The sequence below is a fragment of the Neodiprion pinetum genome, chromosome 4, assembly GCF_021155775.2.
Source record: "Neodiprion pinetum isolate iyNeoPine1 chromosome 4, iyNeoPine1.2, whole genome shotgun sequence".
Taxonomy (NCBI): domain Eukaryota; kingdom Metazoa; phylum Arthropoda; class Insecta; order Hymenoptera; family Diprionidae; genus Neodiprion; species Neodiprion pinetum.
The window spans coordinates 35,244,634-35,258,600 of record NC_060235.2 but is presented as its reverse complement, the minus strand read 5'-3'; the positions used below and the strand labels follow the sequence as shown (position 1 = coordinate 35,258,600).

The 13,967-nt window shown below is 42.2% G+C and overlaps 1 protein-coding gene across 3 annotated transcripts in view; it reads left to right on the top strand.

Annotated features, from left to right (window-relative positions):
* The window catches only part of LOC124217706 (elastin-like), a 76,510-nt gene extending 63,200 nt beyond the window's left edge, over positions 1-13,310 (top strand). For 2 of the 3 annotated variants that reach the window (XM_046623680.2, XM_046623679.1), the window contains exons 2-3: positions 11,492-11,542; positions 12,275-13,310. In XM_046623680.2, the coding sequence (XP_046479636.1) occupies positions 11,498-11,542; positions 12,275-13,189 (960 nt within the window). In that variant the 5' untranslated portion in view covers positions 11,492-11,497 and the 3' untranslated portion in view covers positions 13,190-13,310. Of the gene's footprint in view, positions 1-11,491; positions 11,543-11,936; positions 12,083-12,274 lie in introns of those variants that run through there. The other variant, XM_046623681.1, reaches the window with a different exon arrangement.
* The last annotated feature ends 657 nt before the right edge of the window (positions 13,311-13,967 follow it).

Here is a 13,967-nt window from a genome sequence, read left to right as displayed (position 1 = left end):
TTAAAGTTACGAAATTCCTAGCTGCGTCCAAGGCTGGTCACCGGCCAATTTATTCGTTGAATATAAAAAATGGCATGTGTGGTACGCGTCGCGGTAAATCAGATATTATTTTATCTAGTGAAATGAAAAATAACCCGCCCGAATACTTCAAAGATATTTACGACAACCTGTTGACGAAGATCGGGCGGTAAATCAAGTCTGTACCACGGTGCAGCGGTAGTGAGTCTTATTTTCGGTGAAGCTAGTCTAGTCAGAGAAATCTATCTGCTCGTCAATCAGCCGGAAAAATACATTTATTAACGCGGGCCGACCTAAAAATACGTTTCGCTCGTTGGTGGGGCGTTTTACAGTTTTTTTACGAGGTGTTCACGATAAACCGAATAGAGTATCTCCACGAAATCTTTATTACCGAATAAACGAGCTTCGGCAGACGCGATGAACCGCGTGCAATTAAACGAGTCATGCGATGTTTTCTTCAAAGTGATATCAGGCTTCAGTGATCGTATGTAACCATTACACAATGTAGGCGGATAAAGCAACGTTGTTTGTAGCTTAACCGCTGCACTCAGCTCACTGACACTCGGAACTCCGGACGCAATTCAACCGCGTAAATAATCTCGCAGAGAAATTAGGCTGAAAATGCGCGGTACCGTCAGAACGTACGAATTCGCGAGGACTCGCGTTTACTTCACTTGACATTTACCTTAGGCAAAGGGGTATTCGATAGACGTTGACTAGTGTAGGAGGTGTGGGCAGGGAAGTCACTGATTTGCGAAGTACTCGCCGAGGTGCTTAGCACCGCGGCAAATCGGGAAATCGTCACCACCGTGACTCGACGGCACCGACTTGGCAGTCCATTCGGCACTTCTGCTCAATTGCCGCAACGATTGAGCGAACAGATCTCGAAGGGGTGAAGATCGGTTCGCAGTCGATACAACGTAATCCAGAAACCCTGTCATTCACCGAGCCGTGGATGCCAATACGCTAGGATGGATGTCCGTTCGTCAGTTTACGTGCAAATGAACGAACGCCTTGCGAGATAAGTGGTAAGTCAAGCTCATCGGACGACGGAGCCCACGTGGGCATTCGGGAAGCAGCTCACGTCCCGGCCATTCTACCGTCCGCGCGTTCGCGTCGCAAAGGGACACCAACCGCGAGGAGATAACACTTACGTGACTAGATACGTTAGTGCGTTGGATCTGCGCGTCAAAAGTTACGAGCTGAAGAGCCGGCGACACGACGGGAAGCTTTGAGAGAAAAAATAATATCGGAGCATATTTTTGCAACATCTTCCAGACCTCGACCCGAATTACTCTTAACGTAGTTCTTTACATTTATTTATTTTTTACGCAAAGGTACGTACGTACGATTGTCCAAGATTTATCCTACGTAACAAACACGAGTTCAAATACACTTCTTCAAAACGTATGATTGTCACATCAGGTTGTACGGATTGAAACCATAAACGGCACGTGCTGAGGTTATTGCGGTAGTTTCGCTAGTAATTTCATGCGGCATACGACTATGGCTGATTCGAACGATCGCCTTACCCGACGTCAGCCTTGTAACGAAACTCTAAGCTGCAAGACCTAATCGTAATTCCCGAATGTAACGTGAGGTTAAGGCATTTTCGAGGTTTGCCTGTGCGAGATTTATCGGTACAGAATAAGTGAGCGCCTACCCAAGAATTCGGTTTACGATGAATCAGCCTCAGCTCTTGTATTCCAGTGAGTAAATATATTTCAGCGGTAAAAATCCAGTCTGTATAATGTCATCACCCTGGGCTTTGTGCTCTCAGGCACGTCGACGAGCGTCGTCAAAAGTATCAAAAGTAAATTTGTGCAAAATTTATGCTATAGTACAATTCACGGACGCCGTTTTCCGTCCGTCTCAACGTGGAGCATACTTTACGTGGTAATGTCATGGCCCCTTTTAGCGTTAAATTTGTTTAACGTCGATTGAAAACTACCCGTTTTAACGTATCCATCTGAACGGAAAGTAAAATTTCAGGCTATTCTGCCAAGAGGAATTGTGCTGGAGAATAAAAACACTCGACAATAAGTTTCAAATTTAACGTCGGTGAAATGAGATCAACCGAGTGTCTTGGGTATGACTTGTACATGGCTAATTATAAGCTTTGATGAGAACCAGGCGTTTATAATATAAACGAAGCTTGCTGATATGCATATTCGTTGAATGTGTTCAAGGTAACGATGTCGAATTTTACGCTGTTTATACGCTGTTTTACGGAACGTTCGCCGTTTCAAGTAATACAAGTTGTGAGTATACAACTGCCCGTTTTTTGCTTGGCTTCAAATCAACAGTACGTACCTCTATTTATTCATCATTGTTCACTGTGATACGGTGTTGAAGTGGTCCAGTTTTTATTCCAAGATACAACAGTCTTTCAACATAGATCTCCTAGAAAACCAGTCGTCTCAGCTGTGAAGTTATGTTGATCTAAACTGACCTAATTCTAATAACCACCAAAGCGATTCATCCGTCTCGCAGGAATTTTAGCATTTTTGATCATTCTCTGTAAACGGTTGGGCCATTTTTCTGCAGGGTTACTGTTCTGTGGTGACGAACCTTCGGCCAAGTTAGAAAAGATCGTTACGACTCCTCTCCTAATCTCCAATTTTCCGTAAGAGGCGAAACCGGAACCATGGTAAAGTTGAAACGGTGCTCACGCCTCGACGGTAACACAATTGAGAAAGCAATTTTTAAAATAACCAATGAGAATATCAGTTGTTTATCATTTTCCGTATTTAAAACGCTGACCAGTTGAGGCGAATGAATAATAGAAGACCAAGACATAAATACGAATGAATTTCTTTGTTATCTTGAATTTTAGTTTTCTACCGTCTTACTTGGGAGATGAGTATTTGCACGAAGGACATAATATTTTTGGATTTACATATCCAGTTTTTGGGGTTCAATTGGCTCGGTGGTCGCGATTCGGGGACTTTTGTTCTTCTTTTTCAGCTCGCTAATACCGTGAGCGGTTGTTCCTAAATTCACAAAACCAGAACTATTCTTCGTCAACGCGTAACTCTGAATCGCAAGTGTCGAGTATTCTTCTATCTTATATCACAGCATGAGATTTATCTTTTGAGAATATGCAGGGCAACAAGTTGAAATAGAGTATTAATGGCCGCATGCTGCGGTAGTTCTTGTCGCTGAAACTGCAATTCAACAAGATTTTCGCGAATATTAGGGTTTAAAGCCTCATTTTGATCTCATACAACTTGCACTTTAATGGACTATGCTCTTCCCCGGTTCTTGCGAAGGGATCAATTTCCGGGTACGCTCGCGATCACATCTGGTCTATTTAGCGCAACAGTCCATAACAGCAGCTCTTCCGGGGAAAGAGGAAAATATATGGAGTTCACCGAAAGGTGAGGGTCTCCCCCAATGTCGATTAAATCATCGGTATAATCTACGACACCAATATCGATCCTGCTATTCACCTTTCCAACACAGAGTTTCATATTCGCATTAATATCGTCGACATCCTTGTCATCCTCGAGACAGAATACAGACTCCTTCCCAATCCTGGCTGGCTTCCCATCCTTCGGAAACAATAGCGGAAGGTGATTCTAGGGCACGTATCTACTTTTTTGGGCGAAGACACGTGAATCCATCGTAGTCAAGACAAGACTTGAGATTAATTGTAAGCTAGACATGCCCTCTGTACGATTCGCAAAAATTTTAGAATCTTTCGGTAAAGATGTGAGGAGACTCGAAAGACCTTCGTGCGATCGTGTACATTCTTCTCATTTCACCGTCCAGGTTACCATCGCAGGCCTTAGACGTTTCATTTGGATCGTCGAGATTAGAGCCTGTTCCGTGAAATATGTAGAAGGTACACTAATACTTTTACTCCGACCTAGGTACAACCGGGTTGAACCAAATTCGGGACAACGTTATTCTTAATGCTATCTCGGAAAGTGCAGGGCAAAAAATGCGGGATAGTCGCAACCAGAGGTAGGAATGGATTTTCACGTATATTCGCAGCGTTGTTTTTCGGTTGCGATCTTTCACGGAAATCAAATATGTATCAAAGCCTGGATTGACATCCGTGACCCGGTAGTCGGAGTAATAGCCGGGATTGACTGGCATAAAAAGCGTATTATAGATTACGAGGCGGAAAACCTGTCTCAAAGCAAAATATATACATACATAAGTCGATTCGGCGTTTGTCAGAGCTACGAAAATTAGCATAAGCTGCGTGAATATTTGAAAGTCATCCGAATTCAAATGTTTTGTACGTAATTTTTCGTTCAAACTGTCTATATGCTTACTTTGTCTTCGTAGTAGAATATGATAAAAAAGGAACGATAACAGCTGCAGATGTCAACTAAGACGCGTTTTGGTAAGGTCTCACTAGTTCATCCTAAATTCGCGAGGAATTTGAAAATGTTAATCAATTCAAGATTGTCATCCGTTCGTTACCGATACGCGTGGTGGAAAGAGAAACGAGAGAAAAACGTTCCATTTACGACGGACCAGCTGAGCAGAGAATTATAGCTATATTTGAAATTGTGCCTCACTAAAAAAATGAATACATTAATACAAATGGCGTATTGAGGGGAACCATTAGGCTGCTGGTGAAAGGTCTGGAGAGAGAAAGGCGTGCTCCTATAAAAGGTTCCATAGCCAGCGGAAATGGCAGAAGTCGCAGAAACTTCCTAATTTAATGCAAGGCGAGATGATATAGTATCGCAAAGGTCTTGAGGGTCGTAAAACAGACGAATCCAGGAGTGCGAAGCCCCGAGGAAACCCAGGAATCTGGTGAAAAAACTTTTCTCTTCTCTTCTTCGCACCGGCGCAAGACCGTTAAGGGTCCTTTGGTAGGTTTGCGTGATTCGATATCTTTGATCGTCACATAGCTGCGTGAACCAAAATTTCCAATTACTCCAGCAGGGTAGACGAAAGCAGGTAGCATGGATCCCTTCCATTTCGCTACTTCCGGTCCCGGCGTGCCGCTAACTCTCGTTCCAACTCATCGAGCGTTCACGCTGGTCCTCAAAGCCTTCAAACCGGCTGATTTGCGTTAGTTCCACTCCACGAACGAACAACTAAAGCTGAGCTGACTGATTCGCCAACCGCTACTCGGCACCGCAACTATAACCATTTTAAGATCGTACATATCACTTTTACCAACTCGATGCTTCAGCGTTATCAGAATTTACCACTGGTTCGACATCATGCAGCCACTCATTTAGGCGGAGACGAAGACAAATTTGAATCGTGAATTCGATATCATTATATGACTAATTGAATATTGACTATATGACAACTATTTATCGAATTTAACAATGCTATAGTACGTGAGTATATCGGAAGAATTCAGAATCCAGTTATATATGGTTCTGTCATTGTGAAATATTACCTCACTGTGGAAGAATGAAGATATTGTACCTCTTTAAAAAAAATGCTTCCATCATGCTTTCGTATTTTTTGCCGAGAAACGGTGGGGTCAAGTTTTACGTATGGTGAAATCTTCGCGGTCGTTCCGAGAGAATTGCAGCCACGGAAAAGCTCACCCCTGAGATAAGTTTATCTTCTCAACGTTTACAAAAAAAAAAACCAAGCATTTGGTACTCCCATTAGAATTTTAAATTGCGACCAGGGAACACTTCAAGTCCTCAACGAGTCGGGACGAAATTAAGTTGATAAACGAAATGCTGTTTAGCGCTTGTTTGCAATAAAGTTTGTTCGACAAGTTTCACTAACGTTCACAATGCTACGAAGGAAAAGTGTGTATATTTTAGAAGTCTGTAGAACTGCGTTGCTCCGCGATTTGATACACTCGTCATCAACCACATAAACCCTTGCATGCTGGATCGATGACAGGCAGATGGACGAAAGCTTATCGTTGTCATTCGAAGGTCCCTGCCGATAATCTGTAAACACGTTGCCGTATCATATCTATCTTTGCACAAATCATTAAGCCCGAGTAGGTGAGACACGTAATGTTTGAATATTCGCGTTGCTGGCACATTCGCGCTTACGGGAACGTTTGTATGTACAGAGGAGTTTAACAAGCAAATAAACCGGCAGGGAAGGACGTGAAACGATTTAGTTGACGCTGAGTAATTCATCTCCTTAGCTGGCTGACTATCTGCTTGTTAAAAACTCGCAGCTGATGGAAGCTAAGGAAGGGACCGTAGGAGCGAGAGCCGGAGAATGAGAGAGATTTATTCGCCTGGCTTTCTCCTCGATTTTAAATTACGCTTTTCATATTTTTATGGTTTTGTCATGTCTCACAAATCGCGCGGGCCGATTATATTATTGTACAGACTCGCCGCTCGTGGCTGTAGAGTTTATAAAAAAAAAAACTCTTGTGTCAAAGAAATTTTGAATTACCGCTGTCTCTTCTTTACGCAACCGCGCGACAACTTATATGAGGCGCAGGTAGGTATCGATTAACAAAATACGTAGTATTTCCGCTAGCCGAATTAAAAAATGTAAAGTCGATTAATCGGTTTTATATAACATTGGTGAAATTGAATCGGAGGTGGCATCCGAATGGAATATCCCAACAGATAGAAATCGCAGACAGCTTGTCGTCGTCCACAGTCATTCAAACATCGGTCAAAGACAGAAGTGTTGGGTTTCTATTTCGATTATCCGATTCTGTTATATCATACGTATAAAACGTAACTATGTATGTTTCAGGCTTGTCATCTCGGTGGATCGTGAATTTGGCAAAAAATCCCCGATAACAGAGATTTATTTTTTGCTCACGATCAGCCAATTTAAATCATTCCCGTCTGTCCGAATGTTGAGGGTGATTTGAATGAAGGATAAAATCGGATCAGGGCATTTGTTAAGCGGATTAGACCCCTTGCCCCTGTTTGGGATGCTTTCGGAGAACAAATGGCACTCGCAAATACTTAAATCGTACAAACAATATCATCATTTGTAAATTCGTTTCAGAGCGATTTCTTTTTTGTTCAAAACTCATTAACTCCGATAAATATGTCTCGAGTAACAGTTTGTATCAGCGTATAATTGTCGTGACCTTTATTACGTTGAAGGTGAATTGGACTAATCCTCTGTTTTTTAAATTAGTCGGATAAACAATTTATGTATACATTAATAATATACTCGAGACGTTCGAGACACAGTATATCAGGTTAATGTTTCTCCTGCAATTCCATAAATATTAATATTGAGAATTATTGTGACATTTAATTACGGATAGTTTGCAATGAACGCATATTTCAGCAAAAGTGTTCCCAGAATTTACACTCATTGATAAATAGCAGGGGTATGAGCACGACGCTTCACACAAGTGGCCTCAATTCAGGAGAATCGGATGCCGATACGATCGATCGAGTACGTTGCATCACATCCTAGATCTACGCAGTAATATCGTAGGAAGTTCAATACAGACAGTGTTTGGCATCGCCTCTCATATAGGATGTGGATTGTGCATATTCGTGTCCGGAAGGTCAAAATTTTAAAAACACGAACGAAATTGAATGCTGTATAAATTATTCGCATTCTGCAAAAGTTGGCGATTCGGTAAGCAGCTAGACGACAAGGCATCCCGTACCTATTTTGCATCCATAAACTACGTACACGCAGCCGCGAAACATGGAGCGGCCATTGGTGAACCCGGCATCGCCGTACTACTATATTAGCTTTTAGTAGCATACCCTGCATTATAAGTCAGTACCCTACTTCATCCTGCCTAGGGCTGATCCTTCGGCTGATCCTATAGGTGTTAACACTGAGCCTCGCACCGGGCACACCTGACCCTTAAAATCTTATGGATTTGATACAAGATTTATAATTAACTTTACTTCTCACTCTTCTCTAAAGAAGGTTCAGCGTGAAAATTCGCACGATTGCCTCGGGTGTTGGCATCCATATATTGTATTGTCGAAAGATCGCTGTTTGGTTGACACCGTGTACGTTTACGGTTATGTTAGAAATTTTACAGTGCTGACGATGTACGAATCAAGGTCCGGTAAAAGTAACGACAGATGCGAGAAGGTGCATTCCTCCCGGGATTCTGTATCATTGTATTAACAATGTTTCCTGCGCTCTGGTTGTGCTTTCTTCTTTTTCAAAAATCTACCATATTAGTGACTCGGATCCCTGACAATGAAATTCACATGTTACGCTAGTCTGGGGTTGAATGATAAAATCAAGAAAATTTTGCGTCATAAAGTACATGAAAATGTAGATAACTTGAAACACAATTGAGACCAACAAGTAGAGTACACGCATCCGAGGTGACCGGTTTTGATAAAATTTTAACTGGTGAGACCAGCTCAAATTTCGTTTGACCCGTATTTTTTTCCCCGTCCCATGGGCAGCGGTTCCTGAGAAATTGCGTAGTTTGTTCTTAAAAAAATCTTTGATCTTGTTTTTATTACTTTCGAGTACAGTTTAATGAAATTATATTTTTCCAACGGAATGCGTTCGATGAATAATGATTAAAAAAAAAAAAAAAAACCGCTACAATACCAGTATTATCATTTTATTATGCGCTATCAAAATCAAAGGCTGTACAAAGTATAAATCTTCGTCAGAAACAGTGAAAGCATATAAAACAAACATACGAGCGGCACCAAGAGTATCTTACCAACGCTCGCTCACTGCATACGAATCTACTTTTTCGTGTACTACGATATTTGAAAAACACGCTTCGTTGATATTCATGAAAACATTTCTAGATTCAACTAATTTTGTTGAGAGCCAGGCGTATTGCAGCATGTCGCGGAAAACCGAAGCAGATAATAATTGATTATAGACCGAGTAATGGATTTTTAGAGAATCTTTCCTTTTGCTTAATTCGCGGTCTTCCGTTACTAGAGGTGTGTAGTTTTGTTTTTTTTCTTATTCTAGGTTCTTACCGCGAATTGAGCAAATGGAAAGATTCTCTAAAAATCCATTATCTGACACGCTGCAGTACGCCTGGTTCGCAGCAAAATTAACCGAATCGAGAAATGTCTTGATGAATGTCAACGAAGTATGTTTTCCAAATGGTATACGAAGAAGTAGATGCGTAAGTAGGGAGCGAGCCTTGGCAAGATGCTCTTGGTGCCGCCGGTACGTTTGTTTTCAATGCTTTTACGATGATTACCACCCACCCACGTGTACTAATGCTATTTCTGACGAAGATTGATACTCTGTATAGCTTCTGGTAGCGTGTAATAAAATGATAACACCCGCATTATATAGGTTTTTTTTTAAAGTGATTATTCATCCAACGCACTCCGGTGAAAGAAAATGATTTCATTAAAATGTACTTGAAAGTAATAAAAACACGAGTAAAGATTATTTTAAGAGCAAACCTCATGTTATTTTTCAGGAACCGTTGCCCATGGGACGAGAAAAATATACGGATCTGATAATATTCGATCTAGTTTCACCAGTTCAAATTTCATCAAAATCGGCTACCTCAGATGCGTGCACCCCCTTTGTCATGAGTGTACCGTTAATTATATTTTGAGAAAAGTGTAATGCGTTTAACGGTACGCAAGCCTCATGAACGTGTAGACGTTTTAAAAATTCTACCAAACAAGATCTGATAAATCGCATTAGTTCCATGCTGTTCTGAGTCGAACCGTAAACTAAACTCGGTTCGCTTGGCACTGAACTTTTAAGGCAGCCCAGTCGGATATCCAATATTGCTTCCACCTCTCCGATGGTAGGGGACCAAGCCCAGACGGCCCAATAGCCCAGGCCACTACCTTAGCGAGGTTGCAAAAGTAAAAGGCTTAGGAATGGTATGTTACACAATGACGCGAGAGGATACGTTTGTTTCCACCCAACGCCATAACGCGGGCCATTATATTGCATTGGCATTCGACACTACAGTCGATCTCAATTCCCGGGGTATGAAGTCTTACGTGATAATAATTCATCTATCTCAAAACAGTTCAAAGGACCAGAAATGTCAGACATGTTTTCATAACGGAGGCTGCAGTGATGAACCTTTGATATTTTGGCTCATCGGATGGGTGTGATTACGTACGTGCTAGATAAAATCTAGCTACAGAAATAATTGAGTACGACTTGATCGAAGCTTGGAAGTCATTGTTCTCCATCAAAGATTCAAATGCTCTTGAAGAATTCAGAAAGAAGCTTTCAACTTGTATCGACGAGAATGAGTTATATTACCCATTAATTTTATTGCTCAACCGACACTCGAGCCGCAAACAGCTTCTGCTTCCTCGCTAAATCACTTAAATCACCTAAATCACCTGCAAAATCGCTTTCAATTTTATTCGCGTCAGAATACCATTCAAAACTTACACCTGATCCTAGAAGGCGTTCGAAAAACACCTTCAAGTTACGATACTGAGGTATCCGACGCTTTATTTGGCTACTGAAAAACGGCATTCTCTGGAGTAACTATATCATCATTATTGGTACATATTATTTTAGCGATATTCGAAATAGGCTCGTACGATAAACATCACAATAAAACCAGTTAATCGTGTCCCAGATGCACGACATTGGTGACACAAAAATTAGGCGCAAAACTATCTGATTTCGTATTTCTGAGGAAATGTGCATTTACGTAACACACGGCCTAAATGTCACAGACGACAGAGATCATCTCGCGAACGTTGACAAGGATTGTAACCTTGTGTGAAATCACTGAGACACATACTATGCGGATTGAATCTCCGCTGAGGTTTTTCTCACGCCCAATTGCGAACAATTAATCTCTAGTTGACCACCCAGTTTCACGAAGGCGTAAGGAGTTTCGAAATTGACGGTGAAAAGTTTTAGATAATGTATTCGTTTACTAAAAGTTGTGTATCATAAAATAGAACTGGTTTTCTATTCGAAGTTAGTTGCGTGATGCTTACGTCTACGCCATGTTTCAAACGTTTTGAAATAAAATATACGAATTGGTGACATCTCGTTATTTATCATCCCGAATCGTCATGGTCACGAGAAATCATTGAATATAATCTAAATAACTAATTCCTTATACGAACTCTTGGAGCGAATTGATCGTTCACATTATTTCTTTATTCTTACGTAATTCAAGTGTGGTTGGGTATCACGCGAACAATTTTAAAATAATTCTTTAGAGAGCGTATACGCTTCGTGAATATTTTCGAAAAGCTTTATTTCAATAGTTTTATAAAAATTTAGCTCAATTCGAAAACCAGTCGAAGTCCGTTCAACTTGCACGTAGTATGAAAATATAAACGGCTCCCAAAAATAACGCCTAATTATGTGTAGAATTCAAAAATCGACGCAAGATTTTTTGGGTTTGAAATAAATTTTTGAACGCGAGAAGAATTTAAAAGTACGTTCTTCAGTTGCAGCCGAAATATTGAAAGGCATTGCAGAAAAATGATTTTAAAATACTCATCCCAAAGCAAAGTTTGAGATTTTCTTCCTTCGCTCAACCCACATCATTGAAAACTCATAGCCATCGTCATATTTCATCTACTTAATGTTTCCTTCCTCCCCACAAGCTGAAATCTTTTGTTCGTTTTAATAGGAAACCATGCCAGGGATAGCAAGGAACGGTGAAAGCAGAAGCGGAAGTGTGGTAAGCGGGATAAATTTCCACCATTTTTTACTCGTTCAGGCTAATTGACGTTACCAGCAAATGCGAACATCGTAAAGGTTCTCTGCTCCGAAGCGGTTTCAACCAACGATAAAAATCTCACGTTGCCTTTAAACTGTTAAAAAAAAGTCTTAAAATAGTGTGACAGAAGTTCAAGATTAACCTGATTCAATCAACAGTTTGGGTCACCGTAGCGAATTTCCTTTCGAAAATTAGCATTAATTTTAGCAGCCGCTGAGCATATCGCGTAAAAGCGATTCACCGAAGTGAATCCTATCCCAATTCTGCATAAATATTGATTAGGATTGGAATTAGTTAGCTGACGTTACGACAGGTCTATAACGGATGATCCAATCAACTGGGCGGTACGTTTGTGTGAATCCACGGCAAGTTAAGTCAGGGCGTGTTCTGACTTTCGGTGAAAGTATTTGAAGAGTTCAGATTTCATATAAAAACCGTGAGTTGACCAGAGGATAGCACACTCCAGTCACCATTCGAATCTGCGACATGAAGTGCTTCCTAGTAAGTAATCAGCTTCTACCTCAGCGTCAGCGATTGAAAATCAAGTCTTCAAATCGTCCAACTTTATTCTCTTTATTTTCCATTCGGTCAATGAGATCCCTTCATTGAAAAGTTTCATTATACCCTCCACGTGTGTGTTATTGTTAGCGCATCACCGAGATTATCGAACTAACGTTCCTCCTAATGTTCCAGGTCTGTTTGTTGGCCGTTTCCGCCATAGCCGCCGACACCGCCAAGTCGGCTGCGAAGAAGAACCCGGCGAAACGTGGAATATTGAGCTCAGGTATCGGTAGCTACGGTGCTCTGGACTCCGGTATTTCAGGCTATTCTGGTATCTCTGGTCTTCCCGGCATTTCTGGCTACTCGAACGGCCTGGGATCGTCTCTCGGCTATGGCAGCTCCTACGGCTACGGCGTCGGTTCCATTGGCTCTTCCGTGGGCATTGGCGGCATCAGCGGCATCGGCGGCATCGGCGGCATCGGCGTTTCAAATATCGGCAGGAACGAGCGCATCACCGGCATTACCGTGAACCGTGAAGTCCAGGTTCCCGTTCCCGTACCTCACCCAGTACCAGTGGAAGTGACGCGTGCTGTTCCCGTCCCTCACCCCGTCCCGGTCCGAGTCGACCGTCCCTACCCCGTCCCAGTTGCGCAGCCCTACCCCGTGGAAGTGACCCGCACCGTCCCGGTCCGCGTCGACCGCCCCTACCCGGTTCCCGTTCCCCATCCAGTCGAGGTCCGTGTGCCCCAACCAGTCCCGGTCCCAGTTTCGGTCCCCCAAGCTGTGCCGGTCCCGGTTTCCGTCCCTCAGCCGATCGCAGTCCCCGTCGGCATCAGCAGTGGAATCAGCACCGGATTTGGAGTAGGCCTCAACTCCGGTATTGGATACTCTTCCCTGGGATCTTCTTACGGTCTTGGGTCAGCTGCTTTGAGGTCTGGTTACGGTATTGGATCAGCTTCTTTCGGATCTCCTTATGGCATTGGAGTATCCTCTCTGGGATCCTCGTACGGCCTTGGATCTTCCTTGGGATCCTCGTACGGCATTGGAGCATCTTCGTACGGTATTGGATCTTATGGATCGGGCCACGTACACCACAAGAAGTGGTAAAGACGCAGCGCACACACTTCCACCTGTACCTTAAGACTTGGTTACCAACGCTCTTGAATCTATGTCGATCGTTACGGATCAATTTAACATGAATTAAATAAATGTTTATTTTTTCAATGAATCTCGACTGTCTGCTCGGTACTGTTTTCCGTCCTTCACCTGATCCCAATCAACTCTCAATCCGTACATCTGCTCCCAAGATCTAGACGCATAATATATTAATCATTGCATAATGCGGCATTCAGTGGTTTGGACCTATTTTGGGTTAATCATTAGCCCGATATTGTGCAGGAACCGTTAGTAATACACCTAAATTATTACAATGATTTTACCATCAAGCCACAAAAGCTCGCTTTGTCAGCCTTTGTCAGCATGGGAGTAATCATGCACACGCAGTGAGTTGCGATACTTCGTCGAAGGAATACGATGTGGATGATTAATCGAAAGTTTTATTGCTCCGATAACGACTATGTAGGCGTATCATGGCTTCTTCCACTTCGCTCATTAGGCACAAACAGCGATGAAGCCTTTTGACTGGCGCCAACTTCTCACCTTCCACCGTTATGCCAATACTCTTCTTCGTACGTCCGTATTTTGTTAGGACACACTCGGACATTTTGTTGATAGATTGAAATCAGGGTCTCTTTCAGGATCGTAAAAAGTGCTAATTGAGATGGAGACCAAGAACGTCGTCACGTTCACGAATTTAGCAAATCACAAGATTTTTTCACATCACGAATGATGCTATCATTATTATTACTAATATTATTACGGCTAG